This window comes from Oryx dammah, unplaced genomic scaffold (genome assembly GCF_014754425.2).
Source record: "Oryx dammah isolate SB20612 unplaced genomic scaffold, SCBI_Odam_1.1 HiC_scaffold_8, whole genome shotgun sequence".
NCBI lineage: Eukaryota > Metazoa > Chordata > Mammalia > Artiodactyla > Bovidae > Oryx > Oryx dammah.
Genome location: NW_024070192.1, coordinates 35,317,991 through 35,332,249, shown reverse-complemented (window position 1 = coordinate 35,332,249; position 14,259 = coordinate 35,317,991). Strand labels below are relative to the sequence as shown.

General features: G+C 45.0%; 1 protein-coding gene across 2 annotated transcripts; it reads right to left on the bottom strand.

Moving 5' to 3' along the window:
• Nucleotides 1-3,081: 3,081 nt before the first annotated feature.
• On the bottom strand, nt 3,082-7,211 carry LOC120866081 (C-type lectin domain family 10 member A-like). Of its 2 annotated transcripts, XM_040243556.1 has the most exons (10): nt 7,050-7,203; nt 5,765-5,955; nt 5,057-5,170; nt 4,658-4,753; nt 4,497-4,568; nt 4,319-4,390; nt 4,068-4,154; nt 3,822-3,976; nt 3,484-3,590; nt 3,082-3,325 (listed from the first exon to the last, which is right to left on the bottom strand). In XM_040243556.1, exons 2-10 carry the CDS (start codon nt 5,829-5,831, stop codon nt 3,169-3,171), a joined length of 927 nt encoding a protein of 308 aa, XP_040099490.1. In that variant the 5' UTR covers nt 5,832-5,955; nt 7,050-7,203; the 3' UTR covers nt 3,082-3,168. The 2 variants fall into 2 exon arrangements, with proteins under 2 accessions (XP_040099490.1, XP_040099491.1); XM_040243557.1 differs by lacking the exon at nt 4,658-4,753 and having other exon boundaries at nt 7,050-7,211.
• Nucleotides 7,212-14,259: the final 7,048 nt, after the last annotated feature.

The following is a 14,259-nucleotide window of genomic DNA, read 5'->3' as shown; positions in this document are numbered from 1 at the left end:
TCTGCCACCACGGAGGGAAACGGCCTGGAGACAATTTGATGCCAAACTGACCTGGAAATGGTAGATTGATTCTGAGCTAGGGGTTTCTGGGACTAGAAAGGATTCTTGGGATCAGAATCCCTGAAGATTTAGATGGAAATTTTAAAAACAAAGTAAGAAATCCGAAAATTGAACCCAGGTATTGATTTCTTGGAAAAACTTTCCTTTTTACATTAAGATTGATTTACTTTGAATCAAGGGATGTGTTCTTTCCTTTATTAAACAACATCAGAGAAAACCTGGCAGTTTGCATTAGTTTGGCCGACAGCCACATTACCCGACAGCCACATGGTGGCAGTGTTTCCTAACTGTTGAGAAACTCTCTGCAAATAAAAAACACTATTTATGCCTGGAGAATCCCATGGACAGAGGAACCTGGCAGGCTACGGTCCATGGCGTTGAAGAGAGTCAGACGCAACGAATGACTGAGCACACACACACGTTTTACTGTGTAAGAATTACATCTCAGTAAAGCTGATTTTTAAGGTTAAAGAAATCTTAGATTGGTGAGGATGTAGAGAAAAAGAAACACTTAGCACTGTTGATGGAAATGCAAACTGGTATAGCCAGTATATAGAAGTGCCTCAAAAAATTAAAAATAGAACTGCCATGCTGTGCTGTGCTTAGTCTCTCAATCATGTCCGACTCTGCAACCACATGAACTGTAGCCCAGCAGGTTCTTCTGTCCATGGGGATTCTCCAGGCAAGAATACTAGAGTGGGTTACCATGGCCTCCTCTAGGGGATCTTCCCAATCCAGGGATAGAACCCAGGGCTCCTTCCCTGCAGGCAGATTCTGTACAGGCTATCAAAGAGGTATCTGCACTTATGTGTTCATTGGAGCATCATTCACAATAGTCAAGATATGGCAAGAACTTAAGTGCCTATCAGTGAATGAATGGATAAAGGATAATATAATAGTCCATTAGTTTGTTGTCCAGTGGCTAAGTCTTATCCAACTCTTTGTGACCCCATGGACTGAAGCATGTTAGGCTTCCATGTCCTTCACTCTCTCCCAGAGTTTGCTCAAAATTTTGTCCATTGAGTCAGTGATGCTATCCGACCATCTCATCCTCTTTCACCCCCTTCTCCTCCTGCCCTCAATCTTTCCCAGTTTCAGGGTCTTTTCCAATAACTCAGCTCTTCACATCGGGTGGCCAAAGTATTAGAGCTTCAGCTTCAGCATCAGTCCTTCCAATAAATATTCAGGATTGATTTCCTTTAGGATTGATGGGTTTGATCTCCTTGTGGTCCAAGGGACTCTCAAGAGTCTTCTCCAACACCACAGTTTGAAAGTATCAGTTCTTTGGTGCTCAGCCTTCTTTATGGTCCAACTTTCACGTTTGTACATGACTACTGGAAAATAGTATATATGGTCTATATATCATATATACCTATATATAATATTCTACCATATAGCCAATGTATATTGTGCATGCTGAGTAGCTTCAGTCATGTCTGACTCTTTGCAACCCTATGGACTGTAGCCCAACAGGCTCCTCTGTCCATGGGAATCTCCAGGCAAAAATACTGGAGTAGATTGCCATCTCCTTCAGGGGATCTTCCCAACCCAGGGATGGAACCTGCATCTCTTACGTCTTGTGCATTGGCAAATGGGTTCTTTACCACTAATGTCACCCAGGAAGCCCATATCCAATATATACATAAAGGTATGTATAAAATGACAGCATATTATTCAGCCTTGTGAAAGAAGGAAACCCTGCTATTTGCAACAATATGAATGGAACTCAAGAGCATTTATAACAAGTAATATAAGCCAGATAGAGGAGGACAATACAATATGGTATCACTTATCTGCAGAATCATTAAAAAAAAGACAGAACATGGAAAAGTGGTTGCCAGGGGCTGGGGGTTGGAAGGGAATAGGAAGAGATTGGTAAAAGGGAACAAACTTTCAGTTATAAGATGAATAAGGTCTGAGAATCTAACATTAAAAAAAACATGGTAACCATAGTTGATAACACTGTATTGTATATCAACACCAATATACAATATCCTTTTGGGCCACACCAAAAGTCATCTCTACTCTTTAAGTGGTGCATTTTATTGTGTAAGGATTACACTTCAGTAAAATTGATTTTTCAGGTTAAAAAAACCCTTAGGTTGGTGAGGATGTAGAGAAAAAGAAACATCTATGCACTCTGGGTGGGAATGTAAATTGGTACAGCCAGTATGGAAAGCATATGGAAATGTCTCAAAAAATGAAAAATAGAACTACCATATGATCCAGTAATTCCATTTCTGGGTTTATATCCAAAGGAAATTAAAACAGGATATCAAAGAGATACCTGCACTCCCGTGTTTATTGGAGCATTGTTCACCATAATCAAGATATAGAAACAGCCTAAGTGTCTATCAGCAGATGAAGGGATAAAGAATAATATAATATTCTATCATATATACATATATGAATTCCATCATATATATATATATAATGACAGAATATTATTCAGCCTTGACAAAGAAGGAAATCCTGCCATTTGCAACAATATGAATTGAACTAGAGGGTATTTATATCAATTAATATAAGCCAGACAGAGAAAGACAGTACTGCATGATATCACTTATCTGCAGAATCATTAAAAAAAAAGTCAGGAAAAAAAAATTAAAAGTGCAAAAGTCGTTGCCAGTGGCTGGAGGTTAAGGGAATAGGAAGAATTTGGTAAAAAGGAGCAAGCTTTCAGCTATAAGATAAAAGTCTTATAGCTGAGAATCTAACATAAAACATGGTGACCATAGTTGATAGCACTATTTTATAACTGAAATTTACTGAGAGTAGAACTTAAGTGTTCTCACCTAGGAAAAATAATAAATGTGTGAGGTTATGGATATGTTCATTAACTAGATGCGAGAATCCTCTCACAAAGTATACATGTATCAAAGCCTGATATTTAAATATCTTACAATTTCATATGTCAATTATACCTCAATAAAGCAGAAATTTTTAAAAAGTACCTTAGGAACTCTAGATAGTCTTTTCAAAGTTAAGGGGAAAAAAAGAACCTCAAATCAATGGCAGTGCTCTAATCTCCCAGGGTTTATTGCTCTCCTACAAGGAGGAGGGTCCCCCTTCCCCACCCTGCCATTTCCCAAGCAGGGGGCCCCTCTCTTAGTTGCCTTTGCTCAGTCCAGCCTCGCAGATCCAGTGATAGAGTCTTTGGCAGGCATCGTCATTCCACTTGCCATCGGGGTAGAAATGGGCACAGTCCTCACCTCCACCCAGCCCATGCCCATGAAAGTCATCCGGCTGGCCTGGCTTCCAATTCCTGGTTGGGGGCGGGGGGGGCGGTTGGTGTGAGAAGAAAACAGCCAGCTAGGAAGAACAGATAGAACAGAATCCAGAGTGGGGAGAAGGGGCTGTGGGCCAGACCCTGGAGGAGCAGAGCTGAAGAAGGAAGAAGGTACAGAAAGCTGAGGCACTCACTTGATGTTGGTCTCATAGTCCGACCCATCCACCCATTTCCAGACTCCATCCGGATCACTGAGGCCCATCCAGGTGAAGTAAGGACGTAGGTTGGCCTGGATAAAATCCTGGGATGACAGAAGGGCAGCGATGACTTCCCCCCAACTCCCAGGCCAGCTCCTCGGACTAGCAGTTCTGAACTTCATGGGTTCATTAAAGCCATGGAGGAAATTCAGGGTGTTGATCCCAATGCCGGAACCAGTGGAACCTCAGACTCTGGCTTAGATTGAAGTGGTTGCTAAAACTCCCCAGCTGATGCCAATGAGACCAGTCTTGGGACCTGAGCTTGAGGGGCTCACCTGTTCATCTCTGGAGTTGATGACTACCAGGTGGGCATTCTTCAGTTGGCAGTCTTTCTCAGCTTCTGGCCAGGGCTTCACCAAGGAAGAGAACCAGTAGCAGCGGCCTTCATGCTCCAGCCAGTTGGTGGGACAGCAGGCTGTGTTTTGAGAGCCTAAGGGGCCGGGGTTGGGGGAGTGGCTGAGATGCTGCCCAGGGGAACGTGGGCAGGAACTGGTTCCAGGCATGCCCCACACAGCTCTTACAATTACTCTTGAGAGCATCCATCTTGCAGGTCAGGGAGTTCAGGTTCTTGACCAGCTGCTGGACTCGAAGGAGCATTTCAGAATTACCTGGGATGCACACAGGTGGGCAGTGGGTATAGTGTCCTGGGTGTGGCTTCTGCTCCATGAGTCCCTGGAGACTGGGGGTCCAAGCCCAGGACCCAGCCTAGGAACCCCCCTGCCTTGCCCTCCCACACACCTCATGCCCAGGTAGAAGGCAGTAGGGGCCTGACCTGCTTTGAGTTCTTCTAGTTGCTTCTCCAGCCTGTTCTCCAGAGAAAGCACCTTGTCATTCAAGCTACGGGCTGGAGGGGAGGGCACTCAGCACCCTGTTACTGCTCCCATCCCCCACCCTCCAGTCTGAGAACCCAGCCCCCACCTCTCCACACCCTCTCCCTGAGGGTCTCTTACCAGCTTGCAGTTCTTGCTTGTGACTTTCCACCTCAGCTTTCAGTGATGTTATCATTTCTTGCAAGTTGCCACCTGGAGGACTCAGGGACTCAGGAGTCATCCTCCACCCCTGCTCCACCCCACCCCAGCTCAGTCCAGAGCCCCTTTCATGCCAGGCTCACCCTGGGAGTTCAGTGCCTGGACCTCGGCCATACTGTTTGAAGTGAAATTACTGAAACTTGTTCTCAGGGTCTGCAGGTCACTCTGAAACTTGAAATCTGGTCAGAAGAATGGGACAATCAGTGCTAAGGGTTATCAGGCCCTCTCTATGCCAGCATTGGGCCCCTAACATGCATCATCTCATGGGTCCCTTCAGTGACCCCACCCAAAAGGACAAGTCCTATTTTTATCTGATACTGCAAGTGAGGCAATCAAGGCTCAGAGAGAGGGCATAATTTGACAACATTCCCCAGCTGACAAGTGACAGAATCAGCAGTCATCCTCATCCAATCACTCTTGCATTCAGCATCCCCACCACACCTCGTTATTTCTCTCTTCCTTGCCCACCTTGTGCCACTCACTTTGGTATCCCATCACACAGGCGCTGGCCAGCAGGAGGCTGAGGCCCAGGGAGAGCAGGAGGAGGCAAGGGCTGGAGAGGAGCCGCTTCAGAAAGGTCTGGGAAGAAAACAGCACTGCAGGAGGAGAGGGTGTCAGGAGGAGGAGGTCCAGGTGGTGGGACAGAAATGGGGCCACAGGGACCTCTCAAGGAGGAGGCCAGTTCAGCTTATGCTGGTGGGAGGCCGGATGAGAACGGTGGGACCGGGGGTGTCCAGGTCTCTGACTCCTCATGGACCAGCCCAAGTGCTCAGATACAGGGGCCCCTCACATGCCTGGGGACACGTGTACCCAAAGACACACAGACAGAGGACCATCTCGATGTGTAAGTTCCTCTCATCAGAGTTGAGGAGGTAGCAGGAGGACCCAGAGAGAGCGAGGGGCAGCCCACACTCTAAGCCCACAAGGCAAGCTCACATTCAAGGGCGAAAACACATTAGAAAGACAGTTTACGCTTTTGCCCTTCCTCAGCGCACAGGAAGTCAGGCCCACTATGGATCTTGAATTCTCTTCCTACTGGGTCCCCCAGAGGCTGGGCCCTGACCCCCTTCAGAGTGGAGGACCCTACCAGGACACATGGTAGAGGTGCAGACATGACCCATTTGACAACAGAAAGCCTTCTAAACATATTAAGAAGAGGCTTAGCAAAGACTGTTTCCCCTTTCCCTTACCTTCTGTAAACCTCTGGCTTTTTTTCTCACTCTCTAAGTACTGAAGGTCTTCGTACTTCACTGACATGTTTGGACCAACACGGTCTCTGAGACTGTTGGAGCAGAAGTGGAGGCCGAGGCAGTAGGCAGGCTGGGGCAGGAGCTGGATTAAAGGGGGAACACGGGGACCAGGGAGGAGCTGCAAGGCAAGGCTGGAGATGAGGAAAGAGTGAGGTTTGAAAAGGAACCCATGGGGAAGGCTAGGAATGGGGATGGGCTTGGGTTTGCAGCTGAGGTCAGAGGTGGGGTCAGGGATGAGGTTTGAGCTAGGGTCAGGTTGAGCCTGCCGTGATGGTGGAGGTGAAGTTGGAGCTAAATGCATTGCTACGACTAGGTCTGATGTTGGGGCTGGAACCGAGGTTGCATCTCCTACTAGGATCAGTACTCATGCTGGAGTCAGTAGTGGGATCAGTACTCATGTTGAAGCCATGAATGGAGATAGACATAGGCTTGGTGCTGAAGTTGAAAATAGGACAGAGTTGAGGTTCAGGCTTTTGGGGGGTGAGGGAGAGGGGCAGGCTGGTGTTAAGAGTCAAGCTAACTTGGGAATTCTCTGGCAATCCAATGGTTAAGGCTCCATGCTTCCACTTCACAGGGCAGGAGTTTCATCCCTAGTTCCTAGGATCCTGTGTGCCCTGCTGGGCTGCCCCCACGTTTTTTTTTTTTTTTTTTTAATGATGTAAGAACTCTGGGGGTGAAGCTGCCACTGGGGTTGGTATGGGGTTTGAGATGTGGCTGGAGTAGGGGCTGAAGACAGGGCTAGAACCAGGCTAGGGAAGGGGTTGACTGTGAGTATCAGTTTGTGACCAAGTTGTAGCTGCCCTGCTGCTGCTAAGTCGCTTCAGTCGTGTCCAACTCTGTGCAACCCCATAGATGGCAGCCCACCAGGCTCCCCCATCCCTGGGAGTCTCCAGGCAAGAACACTGGAGTGGGTTGCCATTTCCTTCTCCAGTGCATGAAAGTGAAGTCGTTCAGTTGTGCCCGACTTTTAGCGACCCCATGGACTGCAGCCCACCAGGCTCCTCCGTCCATGGGATTTTCCAGGCAACAGTCCTGGAGTGGGGTGCCATTGCCTTCTCCCTAATTTAATCCAAATCCAATGAAGAGAATAGAGTTGAAAATCTCCCATGAGTCATTAAATCCCCAACCTGCCCCCTTATATATCTTACCATTCAGTTCCACCAAAGACCCACGGTCCCTTCTCCCTGCTTTCTCTGACATCCTCCCTGCCCTTTAGCCCCTTTACCTGTGAGAAGTCAAGAGGCTGTGATTCTTGAGTTCTTTGTGCAGCAATGACCAGAGTTGGAAAAAACGAAATCCCGGACAATTGGGATGGGGGTGGCCGATGGAAGAGTCACCTGAGTGGAGACCTGCTAGTCTTTGTGTCTGAATGACCAAGAGTCTATAAACTGGGACACTCCCATTTCCTCAGTTTGAGGCAGTAACTAATAAGAAGGAATTGAAATCAAAACTCAGACAGAGGTGGCGTGTGTAGGGCAGCTGGACATTTTTAGACCTCCGGTGACTTCCTTAATTTTACTATTTGGCAGTGAAACATTGGATCAGAAGGAACCAGAGCTGCAGCGTTGCTTTTCCTCTGTCCCACACTTCCTTTCAGTTCCTGATGTGAACATCTCGGAATTGTTGACATCTCCATCATTGCAAATCCAGGTCCAGAGGAGCCCTTTGCTCTACTCTTGCTCAATCCTGACCCAGGGCCCCTGGCATCTTCCTCTGGGGCCTTAGCCAGCAAGCTCCCTGAGTTCTGGCCAGCTCTCCTTGTTATCAAGTCCAGGCTTGCTCTGATCACTAAATGACAGGGACAAGGTGTTGAGGCAAGGAAAAAGACTTTATTTAGAAAGCAGGCACTGGACTTACAGAAGATGGCAGAATAATGTCTCAAAATAACCATCTTCTTTTATAGACCAGAGACGGGGTCAGGAAAGGGGTGAGGAAACAAAGTAAAAAGGCTATTAGTCTTGCAAATATCTCCTAGGATGGCCAACCTCAGGCAGGGATGTGTTGATTTCTTCCTTCCTTCCATCCACAGGTGGACAGGGTCCTGAACACTTTAACAGTCAGGCAGAGGGGCAGATGCTCTGAGGCAGGTCTTTATGTATGATTATAATAACAAAATCCAACTCAGAGAAACAGTTCCAACATGGAGTGAGAACTGGCTTTTCCCTGCCACATCCTCATTTCATTTGAATGGAGGGAAGAGGTGGTGGAGAATAGGACCTCCTGGCTGGAATGGAAAGGGAGGATCCAGGAGAAAGAATAGAATTTATTGAGCATTAAATCTGTGATGAGGATTGTGCCAGACATTTGCATTAACCATTCAATTCCCACAAGATTGTTGGGAGGAATTTTGGATGAAGAATTTAGGCTCAGAACCATCCTGTGACTTGCCCAAGATCACTCGCCTGGTAAGCATAAGAGCCAGAATTCCAGCCTAGGGCTGCCCCACACCCTAGCCTGGGCTCTCTCTGAATATACTATCTTCATGAAAGGGGTTCAGTTTAATACTGCCAGCTCTCTAAATCCCTCTAAGGGGTTTTCCCTGAATTCACACATACAATCTTTTCATAGGAAAGATTATTAGTGTCTTAAAAGGGGAAGAAGGAAAGCAAATACATTTCAGATTCTATTTTCTAGTTAAATGGGATTGTGCTCTGATAATTGCATTTTAAAACTCATTTAACATTTTATCAAGAATATTTGGCCACATCAGTTCATAAAATATCCTTTATTTCTTTTTTAACTTCATCTCATTTCATAAGCTGTGCCATAATTTATTGACTAAGCTTTTTCCCTTATGATAAACATTTAGGTTTTTTCCAGTTTTCTTTTGCTTTCTTGCTTTGCATTTATTCAGTGTTTGGATTAGTATCTGTTACAGGCTGGGTTTTTGGAATCAATGTGGAGACTGAATTTGGGGTACAGTTTAGTTATTAGGGATCAGCACCTGTGAAAGGAAGAGGAAAGAAGGTGGTGGTAGAGGGAGAAGTTAAAGAGTTACAAAGACCCCACAAAGCTTTAGCACATCCGACAGGGGCTTCTAGGGGTTCAAACTGCATTGGGTGTCAGAGCTGCCCATTGCTTCATGGAAATGGGGCCCTTATTACCTGATCTCGCTCAGTTAGCTGATACGGCTATCACAGAGGGGTGGGGCCTCAGGGGAGGTGGCTGTGTTGTGTGTACAGGTTACAGGTTACACACCCCATGACTGGGCACCAAGTCCTTTTTGGAAGTGAGGTCTGGCTGTATTATCTTTGTGTCTACCACAGTTCTGCTTTACATTCACACATTAATTGGGGGATAATCAAATTTTTGCTTTATTGAATCTTTCCCACAAAGAACATTGTATGTTTCCCCATTCATTTATCCAAGTGGTAGGGACAGAATGAAGGGACAAAATAGGTGATTAAATAGTTAATCCCACTAAGGGTTTGTAATTAGAAAAATATGGGAGACCCCCATAAGTTAATGATTACTCGAGGTTTGCTTAATGACAGAACCATGCAAAAGAAGCACGGGACATGCCCCAAAACAATAAAACAATGGTTGCATAAGACCTACATAGTGAGTGCCCAGTGAACTCAGTCAGTTAATGATCCCTAGTACATGTTCTCTAAATACACAAAAAAACAATAATTTGTGGGCCTAGCTTGACCACACAGGGACAGGGAAACTCCCCTGCTCAACTTGGAGGAGGAGCTGATGAGGGAAGCATGACGTCTACTCAAGAAAGACAAAGAAGGGTTTCCCCCTCCGCTACTTTCCCTTAGATTAAAAAACTGCAGCCCACTAAGTTTTCAGGGTGCAGCATTTCTTGCCCACCTGCTTGTAAGCCCCTAAGTATCCTAGTCTAATAAATAGCTTATCTACCACTTTGCTCTTGCTGAACTCTGCTCTGCACTGAGACTTAAAGGACTACGATATTGGAGCTCTTTGGAGCCCGCCTGAAATGACACCAATCAGTTTCACAAGCATTCACCCATCCATTCAAAAATATTTATTGGGTGTTAATAAAAGAAAATGTCACATATGGAGGTATGGGAAAGTCATTCTGGCTTTTTTATGAGCTAACTTGAATTTTATGCCAAGTTATGACAGTGTGTTTGTGAACTATCAAATACACATTGTGCATCCACTTTAATTATTTAGAGGGAAGAACACACTGACCAGAAGTAAAGAATGTCCATGTCAAAAATAAAGATGAAATTCTCCTCTTCCTGGGATGCCAATGCTGCTCCTCCTTTGACCATAAGAATCCCTTCCCAGGTGCCAAGGCCATGCTTCTTACTGTGTATGTTTTGGTCTGGCTGTTTTTAGAATCTGGAAGAAACATATTTCTGAATTATTTAATGTTCTGACACAATAGAAAACTGTGCTGAAACTCTGGACCAGTTAATTTCTCAGAGAAATCTGAGAAGTTGGCTTCGGGGCTATAGTCCTCAGCTGGGCTCAAACAGAATTCTTTTCTATTCTTATTATGGCTTATTGATTATTTTCATCAACAGTGTCTACAATATGCCAGGCCCCCTCCTTCAGAAGAGACATCCTGCAGAAGTAAACAAACAGATAAGAAAGGACCTGGTCACAGAGCTTATAGTCTAGTGGGTGACAGATAAACAGAATAAGTGAGTAAAACACATATAATGTCACAGTGATAAATGCAAAGAAGACAATATAGCAAGGAGGTGGGTACAATAAGGTCAGTTTTTAACAGGTTGTCATGACTAGGATGTCAAGAACAACCTTACTGAAGGACTTCCCTCGTGGTCCAATGGTTAAGAATCCACCTTCCAAGGCAGGGAACCCGGCTTCAATCCCTGGTTGGGGAATTAAGATCCCACATGCCTTGGGGGGCAGCTAAGCCTGCAGCAACAAATGATCCTGATGCAATAAAAAATAAATACATTTTTTTATTTTTCAAAAGAATAATCTTAGTGAGAAGTTGATATCCAAGCAAAGGCCCAAAGGAGGTGAGGGAGAAGTAGATGAGACTCAGCTAGGAAACCTGGAGCTCCAACTCTTCAGGGCCTGTAGGCTGTTGCCACAGATTTGACTTAGAGGGGCAGGCTTTGTGGGGGTGAGAGCAGAGGAGTGAGTGGGCTGATTTACATTTTAACTGTGACAATGTGACTCTTGCGAATTTTGTGAAAAGGGACCAGAGTTGGGTTGGGGGGGAGGGAAGAGAGATGAATTAGGGGCTTGGGATGAGCATATATACACACTGCTACATAGTGGCTCAGCTGGTAAAGAATCTGCCTGCAATGTGGGAGACCTGGGTTCGATCCCTGGGTTGGGAGGATCCCTTGGAGAAGAAAAAGGATACCCACTCCAATATTCTGACCTGGAGAATTCCATAGACTGTATAGACCATGGGGGTTGCAAAGAGTTGGACACAACTGAGTGACTTTCATTTTCACATATAAAACAGATAACTAAAAAGAACTTCCAGTATCACACAGGAAACTACTCAACATTCTGTAATAACCTATATGGGTAACAAATCTGAAAAAGAATGAATATATATACAGTATATGTGTAACTGAATCACTTCACTGTACACCTGAAACTAACACAATGTAAATCAACTAGACTCCAATAAAACTGAGAAAAAACTATTGTAATATCTGGGTGAGAGATGATGGTGGTTTGTGCATGATGCTGGTGAAAAACATTTTGATTCTGAACACATTATGAAGGTAGAATTGATGGGATTTTTTGCTGATAAATTGTATGTGGATCTCACCCACAGATGAAACAGTTCTCCTTCTATGCCTCTAAATAAATGAAACTTTGAGCATTTTCCATAAGTTGCTAACACTCTAGGAAAAACAGCTTTCCCCCTGGCTATGCGATGCTGATGCCTTAAGATCTGTCATGATATTTTGTGAATAGGATTATCATTGAGAGAAGTTTTGTTTTGCCATCAGGAGCAGACTGATAAAAATTTGTTAAATCTGGTAATTGTGCAGAATTTTTCTTTGGATATGTGGTGTGATTTACTTGATAAGGTTGCCCTACCAAAGTCTGATTCCCTTACAATTTTTTTTTTTTTTTAGTTTCAGCACAGCAGTTTAATTTATATCCCTTGTACTCATTCCTTGTAAATATATTTATTATCCATATTGCTATTTAATTTTTCTCAAAAACTGTTACACAGAGGCTTGTATTGTTTTCATATCAATCATGACACAGGTCTGAAACAGACACTTGTCCCTGTCCTCATGGGAACCCACACACAAAAGAACCAACACATGAAAACTTAGTCAAATATGCTGTTGAAACCATTTACCTCAGACTGGGACTCAAACCCAGCCAAAACCCAGTTTGGGATTCAAATCCATGTGGCTGGGACTCAAGCCCAGCCAAAACCCTGCTTGAGACTTGAACCCACATGGCTGGACTCAGACCTAGCCAAAACCCATGGTATCTGGTTTCAGGACCTAATGAAGCTTGGGTTCTTGATATCTCACCATAGAAAGAATTCAGTGAAAGACAAAGTGATAGGTAAGAAGTGGATTTATTCAGATACAGAGAGAAGCACACTCCACAGAGTGTGGGCCATCGCAGAGGGCGAGTACAGTGAGGAAATGTAGCATGGTTATTTCTTATAAGCTGGGTAATTTCATATGCTAATGAGTCAATCCTAACGGACTGACAAACCAGTCAATCATAAAGGAAATCAGTCCTGACTATTCATTGGAAGGACTGATGCTAAAGCTGAAATCCCAATACTTTGGCCACCTGATTTGTAGAACTGACTCATTGGAAAAGACCCTGATGCTGGGAAAGATTGAAGGTGGGAGGAGAAGGGGACGACAGAGGATGAGATGGTTGGATGGCATCACCGACTTGATGGACATGAGTTTGAGTAAACTCCAGCAGTTGGTGATGGACAGGGATGCTTGGCGTGCTGCAGTCCATGGGGTCTCAGAGAGTTGGGCATGACTGAGTGATTGAACTGAATGAGTGGGAGGATTATTCCAACTATTTTGGGGAAGGGGTGGCGATTTCCAGGATTTGGGCCACTGACCACTCCTTGGTCTTTTAACAGTAGCTTGGAACTGTCAAGGGACCTCTGAGTGTGTCATTTCATTTGCTGTCATTTCTAGTCTTGTCTGCCATCTTGGTCCCATTTGATTCTAATTGGTTTATGTTGTGTCCTTGGTCTACGTCATTCTTTCAAAAGTTGTGCCCTGCCCCTTTCCCTCCTGTTACACTTTCAGTGATCCAGATAATGTTCTTTCTTTGATCTGAGGTGGGATTTAATACTTTTAGAGTAAGAAAAGATTAAGTATAGGGACTTCCTTGGTAGTCCAGTGGCTAAGACTCTGTGCTCACAACGCAGGGGCATGAATTTGATCCCTGATCAGGGAACTAGACCCCACGTGTCACAACTAAGAGTTCCACAGCCACAACTAAAGACCCTGCATATTGCGATGTTAGGCAAATTAAGAGGGAGGAAGTCTTGTCCAGGCTTCAGAAACAGGAGAGCAGGCCCTTGACCTTGCTTCTGATCTGCCTGGACACTGTCCAGATACTGCCTGGATTCCATGCCTGTCCTCAAGCACAGCACTTGAGATAAGAAAGGGAGTGGGTCTTGGAATTCTAGGGCCCCTGGAGTCTGGCCAGCTGCTCAGGGTTTAATGAAATCCTAAGACTCACAAGATAAAACACACCACATTGTAACAAGGTTAAAGTGAAACCAGTGCTGCATTTTTGCAAGCAAACTGCTGCTGATATCAGTTTGCAGCCTGGGATTACAAGCGGGAGCCCCTGAAACTGCAATGTGAAGTCTCAACCCATGGAGGGGACGCACTGCCCGGGACATTTTCCCAATTAGGATTCCAGATTGCTGTTACTTGGGACTTGAAATTCATAAGAGCACATCCACAGCCTCCCTGCACTTTTCTTGCTTCTCTCAAATAGTACTCCAGGATCCCAACAAAGTTTGCAGCTTAACTACGGGCTTCCCAGGTGGCACAGTGGTAAAGAACCTATTTGCAGTGTAGGAGATACAGGAGACTTGGGTTCAGACTCTGGGTTGGGAAGATCCCCTGGAGAAGAAAATGGCAACCCATTCCAGTATTCTTGCCAGGAATATCCCTTGGACAAAGAAGCCTGACAGGCTACCGTCCATGGGGTTGCAAAGAGTTGGACATGACTGAAGCAACTGAGCACATTGGGCTAAGAGGAGGTGAAGAAGCGGTCCCTTCCCCTGTATAACTCTCCGGCTACATGCACGAATTCCCTCAAAATCATCTCAACTCCCTACTTTTCACTTACAGAGTCTGGTAAGGAGAATGGCTTCTTTTTTATCACCTCTTAGTAAGTCCTGACTCCATGTCTCCTGCTCCTCCCTGAGTTTCTTTTCCAGGTTTATTGATATATAATTGACATGTAACATTGTGTAAGTTTAAGGTATACAATGTGTTGATTGG

Excerpts from the sequence above, each read along its gene's own strand:
- LOC120866081 (XM_040243556.1), bottom strand. The coding sequence starts at position 5,831 with ATGTCAGTGAAGTACGAAGACCTTCAGTACTTAGAGAGTGAGAAAAAA. Across the intron at positions 3,977-4,067 it reads GGATGCTCTCAAGAGTAATT|GCTCTCAAAACACAGCCTGC; the intron begins GTAAGAGCTGTG and ends CCGGCCCCTTAG. Across the intron at positions 3,591-3,821 it reads TCAACTCCAGAGATGAACAG|GATTTTATCCAGGCCAACCT; the intron begins GTGAGCCCCTCA and ends CTGTCATCCCAG.